Source organism: Arctopsyche grandis, chromosome 3 (genome assembly GCF_051622035.1).
Source record: "Arctopsyche grandis isolate Sample6627 chromosome 3, ASM5162203v2, whole genome shotgun sequence".
Taxonomy (NCBI): Eukaryota; Metazoa; Arthropoda; class Insecta; order Trichoptera; family Hydropsychidae; genus Arctopsyche; species Arctopsyche grandis.
This window is the reverse complement of record NC_135357.1, coordinates 33,201,920-33,217,498: the sequence shown is the minus strand read 5'-3', so window position 1 is coordinate 33,217,498 and position 15,579 is coordinate 33,201,920. Positions and strand designations below refer to the sequence as shown.

Genomic DNA, 15,579 nt, shown 5'->3' with positions numbered 1-15,579 from the left:
TTGTTTAATTTTGACTGTTGCAGGTTTTATTCAATGTTTTTTTATTTAATTTTATGTAATAAATTGTTATATTTTATTATTTAACACCAAATTAATATTAACGTAACACTTACTTAACACACGTTTTGTTTTTAATTTTAATTTTGATTTTGATCCTTATTTTTTATATATATATACATATTTTTTAAAAATATCATACACAAAAAGTACCGCATTTTCCTCGAATGTTCTCACTCCTTGCCCCCCCCCCCTGGAGCTTTACACTATCACAAAAAAAAATGGAATAATTGCATGGAATGGTTTATTATAAATGTGGTTGCTTGTCGAGCGCTCATTATACTTAAGACGACCAAAGCGTGATTAACAGCATATGAAAAATTGGTGTATTGTGACTGACTGATACATTTGGTTCGTTTAAAATAATATAGACAATTATAATTGTCGAAGGTAGTATCATTTATTTTATCCCCACTTTGTTTTTTTTTTAATATATGTACATTACATATTAATTTTCATTTTATAAAAAACAATAAACAATTAAATCGTGTGTTTTGTGACGTTTGTGTGATATACCTATATATTTACTTCGTATTGTAATTATTTTATTCTTAATTCAATTGATTAATGATTTTTTTCTTGAGAATAATTTAATTTCAATCTGAATATTAGTTTTATATATACATATATATATATATATATATATATATATATTTTTTGCTTTAGTAAAATTTGTCCCGAGTTGAGTAAATTTATTTTTTAATTATAACAGTTTTGTTTAATTTTGACTGTTGCAGGTTTTATTCAATGTTTTTTTATTTAATTTTATGTAATAAATTGTTATATTTTATTATTTAACACCAAATTAATATTAACGTAACACTTACTTAACACACGTTTTGTTTTTAATTTTAATTTTGATTTTGATCCTTATTTTTTATATATATATACATATTTTTTAAATCATCAAAGCTAATTTTTCTTTTGTTTTTTTAAACCAATTCAAAAACTCCGAATAGTTTATTATATAATTGTAATAAACTATTGCAATTCTCCTGACGTTGCGGCAAATTTACAAAATTTGCTAAGCGTGTTCGTAAAAAAACTAATCTAACTCACTGACACGTTTAGCGGACATTGTAAGTGTGCCGTCTCATTTTATTTTCATCTCAAATATCATTAGTCGTTTGTTTGTTTCAGCTTTTTGTGCTGTTTGTTGTCACTGTGCTTTTTATTACTCTGTATATTGGTGGCAGTTTAAAGCTTTTTTGTGTTTGTGCATCAAATTATACATTTATTTTTGTATGTTTTTGCTTTCTTTCATTTTCATGACTACGCTTCTGTGCTGTTTTTATTTTTGCGTGCCTATCTCATGTCGTCGGTCTGGCGTTTAGGATTTATTTTCTCCGTTACAGCTTTTATATTTCAGCATTTTGATGTGCAGTACGAGATGGTGTTATTTTATGTTGTTTGTTTTTTTTTTGTTTTTTTTTTAGCATGAACTTTTCTACGATTGATTTTATAACAATATTTATGATTTTGAAAAGTTAATGCATGTATGAATATTCTTTCGAATATGAGATAGTCTGTGATAGTTGAAGTTTTGTTGAGGTTTAATGTAACTGTAGGTGTCCATCTTTAGATTCGTGTATTTTGAAACAGAGGGATCATAATTTAATTTTAAATACTATTTTTGGTTTTGAATTGACTCATTTTAACACTATGACGGCCGGTGACTCATATTTGTATCATGTTCGGTGCACAACGCTTACTGGCCGCTAATACATATATGATTCACGACTGCGCGAACTGTTTCAGTCCGCTGATATATTTCTGTATCACGTTTGCGTCAATCGTTTGTGGCCGATGATACAATTTTGTATCACGTTTTCGTTTATGAAGACAAACATATATCAGTGGACTGAAACAGTTCGCGCAGTCGTGAATCATATATGTATTAGCTGGCAGTAAGCGTTGTGCACCCAACATGATACAAATATGAGTCAGCGGCTGTCATAGTGTTAAGTAAAAAAAAATATATTATGGTCACCCTGTTTCTAAATAATTCTTCAGTTGTCAATTTTTTAAGTTTTTTCTTTTACGTAAGTCAATTGTTCTTTGTATTTCATTTCATATATTAATATTAGATTCAAGTTAAGGGATTAAAAGTGGTATTTCAAAAAAATAATGTGTTGTATATATTATTTCACACTGGTTTATTTTTTTGAGGATTAATTATCATTTTTTTTTTTACTATTTTTCTTTATTCATGTGGTTAGCTTAAATGTATAAAAGCTTTATCATAATGATCGATTATAAAATACAACCACTAATTGTATCATCTTTTTGTTTGCCTCTCCTCAAATCCCAATCCAAATTTCACCCAAACAGCAAGCCATCGAAGAGAAATACCGTCTGTGCGAAGACCAACTCAACAAACTCCTCGATTGGGTCAGCGATATCGAAGACAAACTGGCCAACCAAGAACCGGCCAAGGAGGATGTGGACGAGCTGAGAAACCAAATCAACAATCTCAAAGTAAACCAACATCCTAAAGCACATACATATGTACATATATACCGAAAATTTAGTTCAAACGTTAAACCCTCAATTAAAAATTACAGCAAATCAAAGAAGAGATCGAAAGTCAACAGCGATCTGTCGCCGGAGTCGGAGAACAAGCCCGACAATTAGTAGTTACAGGCGGCACTGCACTAGCGGCACGTGAAACAGACGCTCTCGAGCGGGGAGCCAAACAGTTGCGCGATCGAGCTGATCGTGCTGCTTCCAAAGCATCGTCTATGCTGCGTCGTCTACAAGCTGCCAAAGACGAACTCAACAAATTCAGGTACACTTAAATTCTAAAAGATAACATTTTTGTGCGAACCGTCGCTTATCATACCCACCACTTTCCAGCAATGAACTATCAACGTTCAACTCTTGGCTGGACGTATCATACCGACGATTGGAAGAACAAGAACGTGCTCTATCAGAATTGTCACGCCTCGGAGATGGTGCCGCAGCCGCTAGAGACTTCCTCGGAGATGTTATGGCTCATCAGGCCGATCTACGTTTCATAACAATGGCCGGACATAAATTCCTCAAAGAATCTGAAGTAAATTTCAACACTTTAAACATTATAGACAATTCATATACGGTTGTTTTAATTGAACTAATTCGTTTACAGGAATACTTAACATCGTTGAACGAATATCGTACATCATTGCCGGCACGTTTGCCCCATCTGTCGGCACCTTCAGATTCTGAAGTCAAGGGACGTGCTTCGTTAGCTGCCCGTCAACATGCCGATCTATTATCTCGCGCTCAGAAACTTCAAGAGAGACTTCGCAATGTTGCCGATACTAAACGCATATATGGCGACGCTCTCGATAAGGCTAATAAGTGGCTCAAAGAGGTATTAATCCATCTTTAAATACCGTTTTCAGTTTTATAGCTTGTTATTAATGGTGTTTGTTTTTAATTAGATGGAACCACAATATCGTGCGATCGTATCTGAAGTGGTGGCTGGTGATCCTAAAGCCGTCGAAGCTCAATTGAGTCGTGCCAAGACTTTGCACAACGAGATGATGGCCCAAAGTAGATTGATTGATAACGCTAAAGATGTAAGTGTGGTGTTTTGACTTGAAATTAGTAACGGTGATTGTTATCAATGCTATAATGTGCTTTTTTTACAGGCTTGTGATCAATTGTTGCATACTTTGGAAGGCCATCTGACACCTGCTGATATTCGCGCATTGGAAGTCCCCGTTGTGGAACTTGAGAATCGTTATGCTCAAATGAGTGATTTGATGGGAGAACGCTGCGGACAGCTGGAAGCTGCCTTGTTGCACTCTCAAGGACTACAAGACGCTTTAGAAGGACAAGCAGCTTGGCTCACACAAGCCGAAAATCTATTCAAGTAAACTATTATTGAAGCTTTTCATGTATGCATAGTAGCATTTTGTGATTTCATAAACAATTAATCGTCTTGATTGTTCATAGGACGCAATTCAAACCGGCGTCGCTTATCAAGGAACGCTTGGACGAACAGATCAGAGAGCACAAGATATCCAACTCTGATCTGATCGCGCACAAACCGTCTTTGGAGCAGCTTGTGACCAACGCTCGCAATCTCCAAGAGACTGCTTCGAACGCGCGTCTCGCTGCCAAGATCGAACAGCGCATGCAAGACATCTACACCAGATACGAGAAACTGCTGGAGAAGTCGGCCAAACGTGGCGACTTCCTCGACGAGGTCGTAACCGATTTGACGCAATTCTTATCGCAAGCCACCCAATTGGAACAATGGGCGGCTCGTTTGACAGAGAAGGCATCGTCGCCTGAACTAACCCGACTCCCACCCGAAGAGTGCAAGAATAAGCTCGCTCAACTAATTGACGAAAGGTTAATTATAGCTTGTTTAATTTTTTAATCTACGTTCTAATATGATTGACGGACGGTCTGTAATTTTATTGTTTTGTTTCATTCTAGGGATTCAAGGAGAGATCTTCTCGAAGAGTGTCTGCGTAATGGAAAGCAACTAATTGCCAAGAAGGATGTTACCGACACCCAGAGTGTTAGAGATAAGATGAAGGTACAAATTTTCATCCTTAATTACGCATATGTAGCTAAATTCCAACATTGATTTGTTATATTTAAATTGTAATATTTTAGGGACTTGAAGTACAATGGAAGGACTTGAACACGGCAATGGACGAGAAGCAGAAACTGTCCAAACAACGTGCCGATCAATTGAATCAATATGAAAAACTTAGAGCTCAGGTATTTTCAGGCGCTCAATTTTACCATACAGTTTGTATTAAATGTGTTGATTTATATTTTATATCAATTTATAGGTTATGGATTGGTTATCTGTAATTGAAGAAAGAGTCAACAGACTACATCCAGTTGCTGTCGATATGGATGTCATTAAAACTCAACATGAAGAATTGAGGCCTTTGCATAAGGAATATAGAGAATTTGGACATCAAATTGACAAGGTATGATGAAAGTTTACATCTCCGCTTGTGCTACAACTATTGAGCTTCGTTCAAATTTGTTTGAATTGTTTATAGATTAATGAAGTTGGAAGTATGTATGATGCTCTCTTGCGCGGTGACAGACCAGAAAGTCCTCACAGGAAGCGCTCTAGTCAGACGGCTTACAGCCCAACCAAAAGACCATCACAAGCAGCAAGTACGTATTGTCATTGAGTTGTGTGTTTTATTTGTGAATGTTATTTTTAATTATTGTTTTTTGGTTATAGTGCATGGAGCTGATGGTCGATCGCCATCTCCATCCAAGACGACCAGTTTTGGTCTTGTGAGCCCGCTGAGTGCTTCGGGATCCAGTGGTTTCTCATCTAGACGTTCCAGTCAGGATGGTTTCCATATGGAAGGTAGCGTTGAATGTTTTTCACTGTTGTATTTGTATGTGTGAATCGAATTTTTAACATATTTGTTTGCAGAAATGTCACCAGTACAGCAACAACTGTCTGAAGTTAACAACCGTTACTCGCTTTTGGGTGTGAAATTGTCCGACAGACAGAATGAATTAGATTCTGTACGAGAAGAAGTTAGAAAACATCTTGATAGCTTGAAGAATCTATCGCTCTTCTTGGATAAGGTATTTTCTTTTTTTACATTTATACTTTTGTTTTCTGTTTTTAATATTATTAATCATCTTATTTATATGTATTAGGTTCAAAGACAATTGCCTAAAGATACTGTTCCCAATACAAAAGAAGAAGCTGACAAAACAAACAAGCAAGTTCGTGCTGTTTTGGAAGAAATGTATGAAAAACAAAGTCTGCTCGATTCAACGAAGAGTCAAGTGAGTTTTAAAACAATCTCAATCATAAATCTTTTATATTTTATTTTTCTACAATACTTCTGTGCTTCATTTTAGGTCAAAGAACTTCTTCGCCGTAAGGCTGGAGCCATCGGAGCTGATAATATTTCCGATGAAATGGAAGAAGTTTCTAACAGGTGGAAGAAATTGAACGACTCGTGCAAAGACAAGTACGTAATTAATTACATTAAAATAGTGCTTCCAATATGTATGTAAATCATTTATTGAAACATTCTCCATTCGTATCAGGATCCGTATGATGGAAGACATCAAAGACTTCCTCGACACGCACGATACATTGATTTCATGGCTCGGATCTAAGGATCGCATGATGGCTGCACTAGGACCGATCTCGTCCGATTCGAGAATGGTCCAAACTCAAGTCCAACAGGTAATAATTAATCTTATATTTACTCTGAATACTTCTTATTTATAGTCGGTATTGATTTTATACTTATTGAATGTCACAGGTGCAAGTTTTAAGAGAGGAACTTCGGACTCAACAACCACAACTGTCTCATTTGGAAGAAGTTGGCACTGCCGTCCTCGGCAGACTCGAACCTAAAACTGCCGATCATACAAAGGTCGCCAATAAACTCACCAACGTTCAGAATAGATGGGACGACCTTCTCAAGAGGCTCGACGACCGTGCTGAATCACTCGGTGCGGCTGCTGACACGTCTCGTGAGTTCGATGCTGGACTTGCGAGACTTCGCGATGCTCTACAAGGCATTTCAGACAATTTGGATGATTTACCACTTGAAAAGGATGCTGAAGAACAACTTCGCAAGATTGAGGTTTGAATTCAACCTAGTTAAATTTGTATACATGATTTAACATATCCTTTTACTGATTTAATTTGTTTGTTGCAGAATCTTGAAAGGCAATTGGAAGGTCAGAGACCGTTGTTGGCAGAACTTGAAGCCCGTGGTGCTGCCCTTTGTGACGTTTTGACTGATCCAGCTGCACGTCAAGACATTCAGAACAAATTGGCTCAAGTTGTTCGTCAATACAATAACTTGCAAAAGAAACTTGATCATAAGAAGGCAGAACAGGAAGGAGCTTTGAGGGACGGTCGTCAATTGGAGGAAAGCGTATCCCGTACATTGGGTTGGGTACAAGGAGCATTGTCCGATTTGGCTGGCCGCTTGTTGGTCAGCGCTGATCGTGACAAGTTGCGTCAACAGCTCGAACGTCATGCACCTGCTTACCGTGAAGCTATGGCTAAAGAGCATGAAGTCATCATGCTGCTCAATAAGGGTCGCGAAATGGAAAACAAACCGGCCCATCCTAATCTCCGCAAAGAACTCGACAGGATTCAGCAACAGTGGGAGAAGTTGAGGCGAGAAGTCATGGATCGCCAGACCAGATTGGAAACTGCTTTGGTTGGTATAATAGAGATAGAATGTTTATTTTGTGGTTTTGTTCAAATTTATAATGTGTACGATCGTTTTTATAGGAGCATTGCCGCAAGTATACCAAGGCTCAAGAACAATTTATGCCATGGTTGAACCAAATGGAAGACAAGTTGGCCAAGTTTGAACCGATGGCTTTCAAGAAGAAGCAGCTCGAAAAGCAGTTGCGTGAATTACAACAGATTCGAAACGATGTTTGGAAGAAGTATGTGATTTTTTTTTATCAATATGCTAACATTTTGGTTGAGGAGTTTAAATTTAACACATATTGCTTGTTTCAGATCTGGAGAATATGAAAATAACCGCACTTTAGGTGAAACATTCGTAGCCGCTTGTGATGTTGATCAAGACATTGTCAAAGATCAACTTGCCGAGCTTAAGACCAGATGGGATAAATTGAATAACGGTATCTATTGCGTCAAAAATTTGATTCAAATCATTTTTCACATTGATTAATACAATTTTAATTTTAGAACTGATTGAAAAATTGGAATGGCTCGAAAATACTTCACACCGTTTGTCCGACTTCACCGATCAATCTCGTGATATTGAGCACGCGCTCCGAAGATGCGAGGATAGGCTGGCTGCCACCGATAGTGCACCGGCTGATCAACGCCTATTGGATACCGTCAATCAAATCGGTGAAGAGGCTGCTTTACTAACAGCACCAATCAAGGTTTGTAGTTCTTCGAAATTTTTTAGGTTATGTTTTATACATATGTATATTAAAAATTGTTTATAAACTATGCAGACTATTCGAGCTCTGGCTGATGAGCTCGCAAATGCCGCTCGTGAAGCCGGCAGTGACGCTCAACACTTGCGTGACGAAGCCGAAGGTTTCAAAGACAGACTCAAAGATCTCAGCTCCAAATTGGACGACTCTCGAGGAAGATTGCAAAGCGCTACTACAGCCGTTGCACAATTCAACGTTAGTTCGATTTTCATTTCTGATGAATTTCAATTTATTTTATCATCTTACTAATGTATTTTGTATCTACAGGATCAAGTCAAAGGGCTTTCTCATGATTTGCATGACTTGGAGAAAGATTTAGATAGTATGAAACCACCTGGACGCGATATCAAAACGGTCCGTCAACAACTGGACGATATGGTACGATTTTATAAAAAATTGGAAGATGCCAACAATTTACTGATGGATGCTCAAAGAGCTGGTGATATACTATTGGATAGCGGATTCGCACCCGACACCACGCAAACCAGAGAGCAAGTTGATTCTTTGCGTAAACAACTCGGCAAGCTCGATGAGAGAGCTCGTCTCAAAGAACAAGATCTCGAAGATACGCTGTCTAAATTGGAAGCATTCTATAAATCATATGATATTGTTATGGAAGACATCACTGAAGTATGTATTGCTTTTCGTATTTATCTATATTATATATTTCAGTGGTGTTATATAATTTTTTATTTTTTATAGGCTGCTGATTTAGTACGTCGATTGAAACCAGTCGGCTCTGAAGTAGAACAGATCAGACAACAACAGAAGGAATTGACGAGCTTGCGTCGTGATACTTTGGAACCATTGAGCGAAACTGTCAACCAGTGTAATAAGGCTGGACGCGTTTTGGTACAAAGTGCCGGAACTGGTGTAATAACTCAACCATTGGAGAAAGATCTCGAAAAAATGAACGAAGCTTGGAATGACATCAAAGAAAAGGTAAATAATTTGTGCTTCTACATACATAAATTTATATTTGATTGCATATTTATGAATGTTGTACTATTTCATGTTTTTAATTTGTAGACCAACGAACGTGAAAGGAGACTGGATGCAGCATTGTTGCAAAGTGGTCGCTTACGTGAGGCTTTATCAGGTCTTGAAAGATGGCTCGCCGATACTGAAGCCATGGTTGCCGCTCAACGTCCACCTAGCGCTGATTACAAGGTCGTCAAGGCCCAACTGCAAGAGCAGAAGTTCTTGAACAAAATGTTGTTGGACCGACAAGGATCCATGTCGTCTCTGTTCGCTATGGGTGGTGAAGTTGCTTCCGGTTGCGAACCTGCTGAAAGACGTGCCATTGAACAGCAATTGAAGGGCTTGGTAGGACGATTCGAAGCCTTGACCGATGGTGCTCAACGACGTATGTTAGATTTGGAGCAAGCCATGAGGGTCGCCAAGCAATTCCAAGAACAATTGCAACCACTGCTTGAATGGCTCGGAACTACCGAGAGGAAAGTCAAAGCTTTGGAACTTGTACCAACCGATGAGGAGAAGATCCAACAAAGAATCAGAGATCACAAGGCTATTCATGACGATATTCTATCTAAGAGGCCTGACTTCTCACAGTTGACCGAAACCGCTTCCACTCTTATGGGATTAGTCGGAGAAGATGAGGCTGCGGCTTTGGCTGATCGTCTTCAAAACGCCACTGATAGATACCAAGTTTTGGCCGATAGTAGTTTGAACGCTGGAGAACTTCTTGAGCGTTCCAGGTCTGCTTTGAGGCATTTAGTTCTCACTTATCAAGAACTTGGAGCTTGGATGGACGGTGCTGAACGTCGTTTACGTCGTGCTCGTCCTTTGCCTATACACGTTGAAGCTTTGCTGCAACAAATGGATGATCTTGCCGTAAGTAGTATTTTATTATTTTATACAGACTTTGTGTTTTGCTACAAATGCATTATATTTCTTTGTTTTTTTAGGAATTAACTGAAGAGATTGCCTCCAAACAAGAAGCTGTTGATTCTACTGTAGAGTCTGGATTAGAACTTATGAAACATATATCAGGAGATGAAGCATTGCAATTGAAAGATAAATTAGATGCACTTCAACGCCGTTATGGTGATTTGACAACTAAAGGTGCTGATGTTCTTAAGCTTGCCTCCGATGCCTTACCGTTGGTTCAACAATTCCACGATAGTCACAATAAGCTCATCGATTGGATGGCCATCGCCGAGTCAGCTCTTCAATGCGCCGAACCACGCGAACAAGACGTTATCCGTTTAGAAGAAGACTTGCAACACTACCGACCGTTGCTTGAAGCAATCAATCTAGTCGGTCCTCAGTTGTGTCAAGTACTTACAAATTCTTTACAATCAATTCTGAATTAAATATTTACATAGACAGTATTATAATATGTATTTCCGGTTTAGATTTCACCTGGAGAAGGCGCTGCAACGATCGAAGGTCTCGTTACCAGAGATAATCGCAGATTCGACGCCATCGTTGAACAGATTCAACGCAAGGCCGAACGTCTCCACTTGAGCAAGTTGAGATCTCGTGAAGTCGCCGGAGATATGGATGAACTTTTAGATTGGTTCAGAGAAGCCGATGAGAGATTGCGTAGTGCCCAACCTCCAGGTTGTGATCCCCCACCACTCCGTGCCCAACTCAAGGAGCACAGGGCGTTCAATGACGATGTTAATGGTCAACGTGCACGAGTGCGTGACGTTCTCAGCACCGCCAAGAAAGTCCTTCGTGAATCGCAACCGTCTGAAGATACCTCCATCATGAGAGATAAGATGGAAGAGTTGCGTGAAACTATGGAAACGGTCGGTCAGTTGAGTTCGGATCGTCTCGGTGTGCTCGAACAAGCTCTTCCATTAGCTGAACACTTTGCAGATACCCATGAAGAGTAAGCACTTTACTTATTAGGCTTTTTAGGTTATGAATTTTGCTTAGTTAATATTATTTTGAATAATTGCAGTCTTTCCAACTGGTTGGATGATATGGAACGTCAAGTCGGTATGTTGGCCATGCCAGCTTTGAGACCAGAACAGATTGCACAACAACAAGACAAGAATGAGGTATATATTCTTAGAATATATTATACTAGAATATATTATACTCATATTTAAAAAAAAAAAAAAAATTCTGATCACATTAAATCTAATTCAATTGAGTTTTTATAATATCCTATATAATTTGTTATAGATGCTGATTCAATCCCTCAACGAGCATAAACCATTGGTTGACAAACTTGTGAAGACAGCTGATGCTCTATCTCAATTGTGCGGTGAAGAAGATGGAACTCGAGTCAGAGAAGTGGCCGAAGCCATCGCCGCTCGTCATCAAGCATTGCGCAGTGAGCTCCGACACCGTCAACTCGCCCTCGAAGAAGCTTTGCAAGAATCGGCACTATTGGCCGACAAGATGGAGGGTATGCTCCGAGCACTGGCTAGCGCTGCCGAACAAGCTCGTGGACTTGAACCAGTATCTGCTCATCCACCTAAGATCGAGTATGCATTGCTTGTAAAAATTTTTTATCTTTATTTTGGCTAGATTTTATATTAATGTTTTTCTTGTTACTATCAGGGATCAAATCGAAGAAAATAATGCCATCATTGAAGATTTGGACAAACGTGAAGAAGCCTATGCTGCCGTCAAACGTGCTGCTAATGATGTCATCAACAAAGCTAACAACAAGGGAGATCCAGCCGTTAAAGATATCAAGAAGAAGTTGGAACGTCTCAATTCGTACGTTTCTAATTTAATGCTCTTCTATTATACTTTTGAATAGATTTTGGTTTGATTATTTACGATTGTGTTATATTCAGGTTGTGGTCTGATGTTCAAAAATCCACATCAGATCGTGGAAAGTCTTTGGAGGAGACTTTGGAGCTCGCCAAGAAGTTCTGGCGTGAGCTGACAGCAGTCATGGACACTCTCCGTGAACTCGAAGAGTCTCTGGCTGCTCAAGAGCCGCCAGCTGCTCAACCTCGAGCCATCCAAGCGCAACAGGTCGCTTTGCAAGAGATCAGACAAGAAATCGACCAGACTAAACCTGAGGTCGAATTGGTGCGCAAGACCGGATCCAAGTTGATGAACTTGTGCGGCGAGCCCGACAAACCAGAAGTTAAGAAACACATTGAAGATTTGGACAATGTCTGGGATAATATTACAACTTTGTACGCCAAGCGTGAGGAGAATCTCATTGACGCCATGGAGAAGGCTATGGAATTCCATGAAACACTTCAGGTATGCTAATCATTTATTTATTGGTCTACTTTTGTTCTGACAGTCCCATCAAGTATCCAAAATTGGTGATTTGAACTGTTTGTAATGTGAATTTTATGTACTGCAGAATCTGTTGGAGTTCTTGGAAACGGCTGAAGACAAATTCGCACGTATGGGTCCTCTCGGATCTGATATTGATGCAGTCAAGAAGCAGATAACTCAGCTCAATGATTTCAAAGAGGAAGTCGATCCTCATATGGTGAAAGTTGAAGCACTGAACAGGTCTGTATTTTGCAATTTCCAATTACTTACTTGACTAATATACAAAAATTCCTACAGTAACTATCCTTGTTTTGTTATCGATTAATGTGAAATCCTTATTTGTTTGCCTTTTCTGGCGTTGGTGATTGGATTCCAGGAGTCTCATGAGGCAAGACAAATATTTGAAATTTTTTATATGTTGTGTTTTGGCTGCAAAATGACATGGCTTAAAATATATTATATTATAGATTGAGTCTTAATTATTATAATTGCAATTTTGCCATTGAATATTGCAGTATCGGAGTGTTCTCTCTTCATAGAATTGAAATATTGAACTTCATTTGTAAATCTCTCATACTTTCTAGTATACATCTACCATTATATCTGGAATATCACCCGTGAATTACCATTTAAAAAATATTCGATGGCCACAATGAGAAAAGATTAAAATAAGAACTTTCAATGTTTGCCGGTTTTCTAGATATAATGGTGGATCGAGGTAATTGTGATAGTTACAGATAATATCCATTACCAGGCCTGATCCTTTAGAAAAATACGTGGTAAATTGGATTCAAACCAACAGCTGATTGTGACGTAGTCGCTATATGTTACTTTTATATCAGCTGATGACTCGAGTCCAATTTCTAATCTAACAACTCTAAGAATAGGTCTGTTTTAGCTATCAGTGTTACTCTATTGCAACAGCCTCATTTGGATCTATGGATATTTTCTATGTATAATACTAAAAATTAGTAAAAGAATATTTATTGATTAAAATTTCACTTTGTGCTTGATAATAATCACAAAGCATGTTAATTCATGTGTGTCAATTGAATATAAATGATCTCAGTTTGATGTATGCATGATTTAATTACGGTGTTGCTTACGTATTGGTTTTACTTGTGTATTAAATTAATTTTTAATGTTTCAGGCAAGCTCAAGAATTGACTGAGAGAACATCATCTGAACAAGCTGCATCCATCCGAGAGCCGTTGGCCAGCGTTAACCGACGCTGGGCCACCCTCGTAGCTGGTGTTTCTGAAAGGCAAAGACTGCTGGAGGGTGCTCTTCTTCGTCTCGGCCAATTCCAACACGCTCTCCAAGAGCTGTTGGTTTGGATCGACCGCAGCGATGGTACTTTGGACTCACTTCGTCCCGTCGCTGGAGACCCTCAAGTCTTAGAAGTAGAACTGGCCAAGTTGAAAGTACTCGTCAATGATATTCAAGCTCATCAAACCAGCGTAGACACCCTCAACGATGCCGGACTTCAAATCATCCAACAAGGCAAGGGTACCGACGAAGCAAGCACCACTCAAGATAAACTGCAACTCTTGAATAGGAAATGGCGGGAATTGCAACAGAAAGCCAAAGACAGGCAACTCGAGCTCGAAGAAGCTCTCAGAGAAGCTCAAAGATTCCACGCTGAAATTCAAGATTTGCTCTCGTGGTTGGGAGATGTTGACGGTATCATTGCCGCTTCGAAACCCGTTGGAGGACTACCAGAGACTGCTTCCGAGCAATTGGAACGTTTCATGGTCAGTTTATAAATTACTTTTTATTATGTAATGTGTATTCATTAACAATTTTTCAACCGGCATTTTGCTTGCATTGTATAGGAAGTGTTCAATGAAGTGGAAGAAAATCGTCCCAAAGTTGAAGCAGTACTACAACAAGGTCAGGAATATTTGAAGAAGCAGGATAGACCACAATCCGTTTCTAATTTACAACACAATTTGAAGACGTTGAAACAGCGATGGGACAGCGTCACCGCTAGGTATTTTAAGCGTTTTGAATCTTGTCTAAATTATATTATCATATGCATATAACTATATTAATTTTTTTCGATAGGGCGTCTGATAAGAAGATCAAACTCGAAATCGCTCTCAAAGAAGCTACTGAATTCCACGATGCATTGCAGGCGTTCGTCGATTGGCTCACCAATGCCGAAAAGACGCTCAGCTCTGCCAAGCCAGTTTCCAGAGTCATGGAAACTATTCTGAGTACGTATATCTGTTGATATTCTTGCTATGTATAATATACATATGTATACTTATGGAAAAGTTTAATTTACAGGTCAAATCGAGGAGCACAAATCGTTCCAGAAAGAAGTTTCAACCCATCGTGAGACTATGTTGCATCTGGACAAGAAGGGCACTCATTTGAAATACTTCAGTCAAAAGCAAGACGTTATCTTGATTAAGAATCTTTTAGTTTCTGTTCAACACCGTTGGGAACGCGTCGTTGCAAAGGCCGCCGAAAGGACTAGAGCTCTAGACCACGGCTTCAAAGAAGCAAGAGAGTTCCACGATCAATGGTATGTTAAATAATACTAACATAGATTTAATTTGGCCAAAGTATACATTTTTTAATTTGAATTATTAAAATTATAGGACGAGCTTGATGAACTGGCTCACTGAGACCGAAAGAAGCATCGATGAGCTCAATCACGAAGCCACTGTTAACGATCCTGATAAAATTCGGCACAGATTGGACAAACATAAAGAGTTCCAGAAAGCTTTGGGTTCTAAACAGATCGCTTACGATGGTACAATGAAGTGTGGTAAGCAACTGAAAGACAAAGCTCCTAAACCTGACGAGCCAGTCATCCGTCAAATGTTGGGCGAGCTGAAGTCCAAATGGACAACAGTATGCTCCAAATCGGTCGATAGGCAGAGGAAACTAGAAGAAGCACTCCTCTTATCAGGACAGTTCTTGGACGCCATGAGAGCTTTGATCGATTGGCTCCGAAAACAGGAAGCGGCTTTGAAAGAAGATACTCCAGTACATGGAGATCTCGATACTGTTATGGCATTAGTAGAACAGCATAAAGTAATTTATTTCATAATTAAAACATTGCAATGTTCCTGTGCAAGATTTCTAATGAACGTTTATTTTTAGCAATTGGAAGAAGCTCTTCAATCTCGAGCTGCACAGAAAGAATCCGTCGTTCGTACGGGTCGAGAATTAGAATCATCTGCACCACCTCAAGATGCCGCTCAAATGTCAACACAGATCACTACACTGAACTCTCTCTGGCAGAACGTTAACAAACTATCGGAAAGAAAAACAGTCCGATTGCAAGGAGCATTGAAAGAAGTACCGTTTTGTTTTCAAAAACCAGACATATTTAAATAAAATCGT

The 15,579-nt window shown here is 38.7% G+C and overlaps 1 protein-coding gene across 1 annotated transcript in view; it reads left to right on the top strand.

The window, feature by feature from the left end:
* The window catches only part of shot (dystonin-like protein short stop), a 288,361-nt gene that overhangs the window by 244,171 nt on the left and 28,611 nt on the right, over window positions 1-15,579 (top strand). Inside the window, exons 30-67 of the mRNA XM_077427723.1 lie at window positions 2,389-2,535; window positions 2,622-2,845; window positions 2,914-3,112; window positions 3,185-3,412; window positions 3,483-3,620; window positions 3,693-3,916; window positions 4,000-4,401; window positions 4,489-4,591; window positions 4,672-4,779; window positions 4,854-4,997; window positions 5,073-5,193; window positions 5,264-5,395; window positions 5,465-5,622; window positions 5,698-5,829; window positions 5,905-6,017; window positions 6,097-6,238; window positions 6,318-6,644; window positions 6,720-7,232; window positions 7,307-7,467; window positions 7,544-7,668; window positions 7,736-7,938; window positions 8,014-8,190; window positions 8,263-8,625; window positions 8,698-8,937; window positions 9,025-9,849; window positions 9,924-10,295; window positions 10,374-10,855; window positions 10,928-11,027; window positions 11,155-11,459; window positions 11,536-11,697; window positions 11,778-12,198; window positions 12,305-12,459; window positions 13,370-13,973; window positions 14,055-14,212; window positions 14,287-14,438; window positions 14,512-14,752; window positions 14,829-15,267; window positions 15,337-15,534. Of these exons, the coding sequence (XP_077283849.1) occupies window positions 2,389-2,535; window positions 2,622-2,845; window positions 2,914-3,112; window positions 3,185-3,412; window positions 3,483-3,620; window positions 3,693-3,916; window positions 4,000-4,401; window positions 4,489-4,591; window positions 4,672-4,779; window positions 4,854-4,997; window positions 5,073-5,193; window positions 5,264-5,395; window positions 5,465-5,622; window positions 5,698-5,829; window positions 5,905-6,017; window positions 6,097-6,238; window positions 6,318-6,644; window positions 6,720-7,232; window positions 7,307-7,467; window positions 7,544-7,668; window positions 7,736-7,938; window positions 8,014-8,190; window positions 8,263-8,625; window positions 8,698-8,937; window positions 9,025-9,849; window positions 9,924-10,295; window positions 10,374-10,855; window positions 10,928-11,027; window positions 11,155-11,459; window positions 11,536-11,697; window positions 11,778-12,198; window positions 12,305-12,459; window positions 13,370-13,973; window positions 14,055-14,212; window positions 14,287-14,438; window positions 14,512-14,752; window positions 14,829-15,267; window positions 15,337-15,534 (9,438 nt within the window). The remainder of the gene's footprint in view (window positions 1-2,388; window positions 2,536-2,621; window positions 2,846-2,913; window positions 3,113-3,184; window positions 3,413-3,482; window positions 3,621-3,692; window positions 3,917-3,999; window positions 4,402-4,488; window positions 4,592-4,671; window positions 4,780-4,853; window positions 4,998-5,072; window positions 5,194-5,263; window positions 5,396-5,464; window positions 5,623-5,697; window positions 5,830-5,904; window positions 6,018-6,096; window positions 6,239-6,317; window positions 6,645-6,719; window positions 7,233-7,306; window positions 7,468-7,543; window positions 7,669-7,735; window positions 7,939-8,013; window positions 8,191-8,262; window positions 8,626-8,697; window positions 8,938-9,024; window positions 9,850-9,923; window positions 10,296-10,373; window positions 10,856-10,927; window positions 11,028-11,154; window positions 11,460-11,535; window positions 11,698-11,777; window positions 12,199-12,304; window positions 12,460-13,369; window positions 13,974-14,054; window positions 14,213-14,286; window positions 14,439-14,511; window positions 14,753-14,828; window positions 15,268-15,336; window positions 15,535-15,579) is intronic.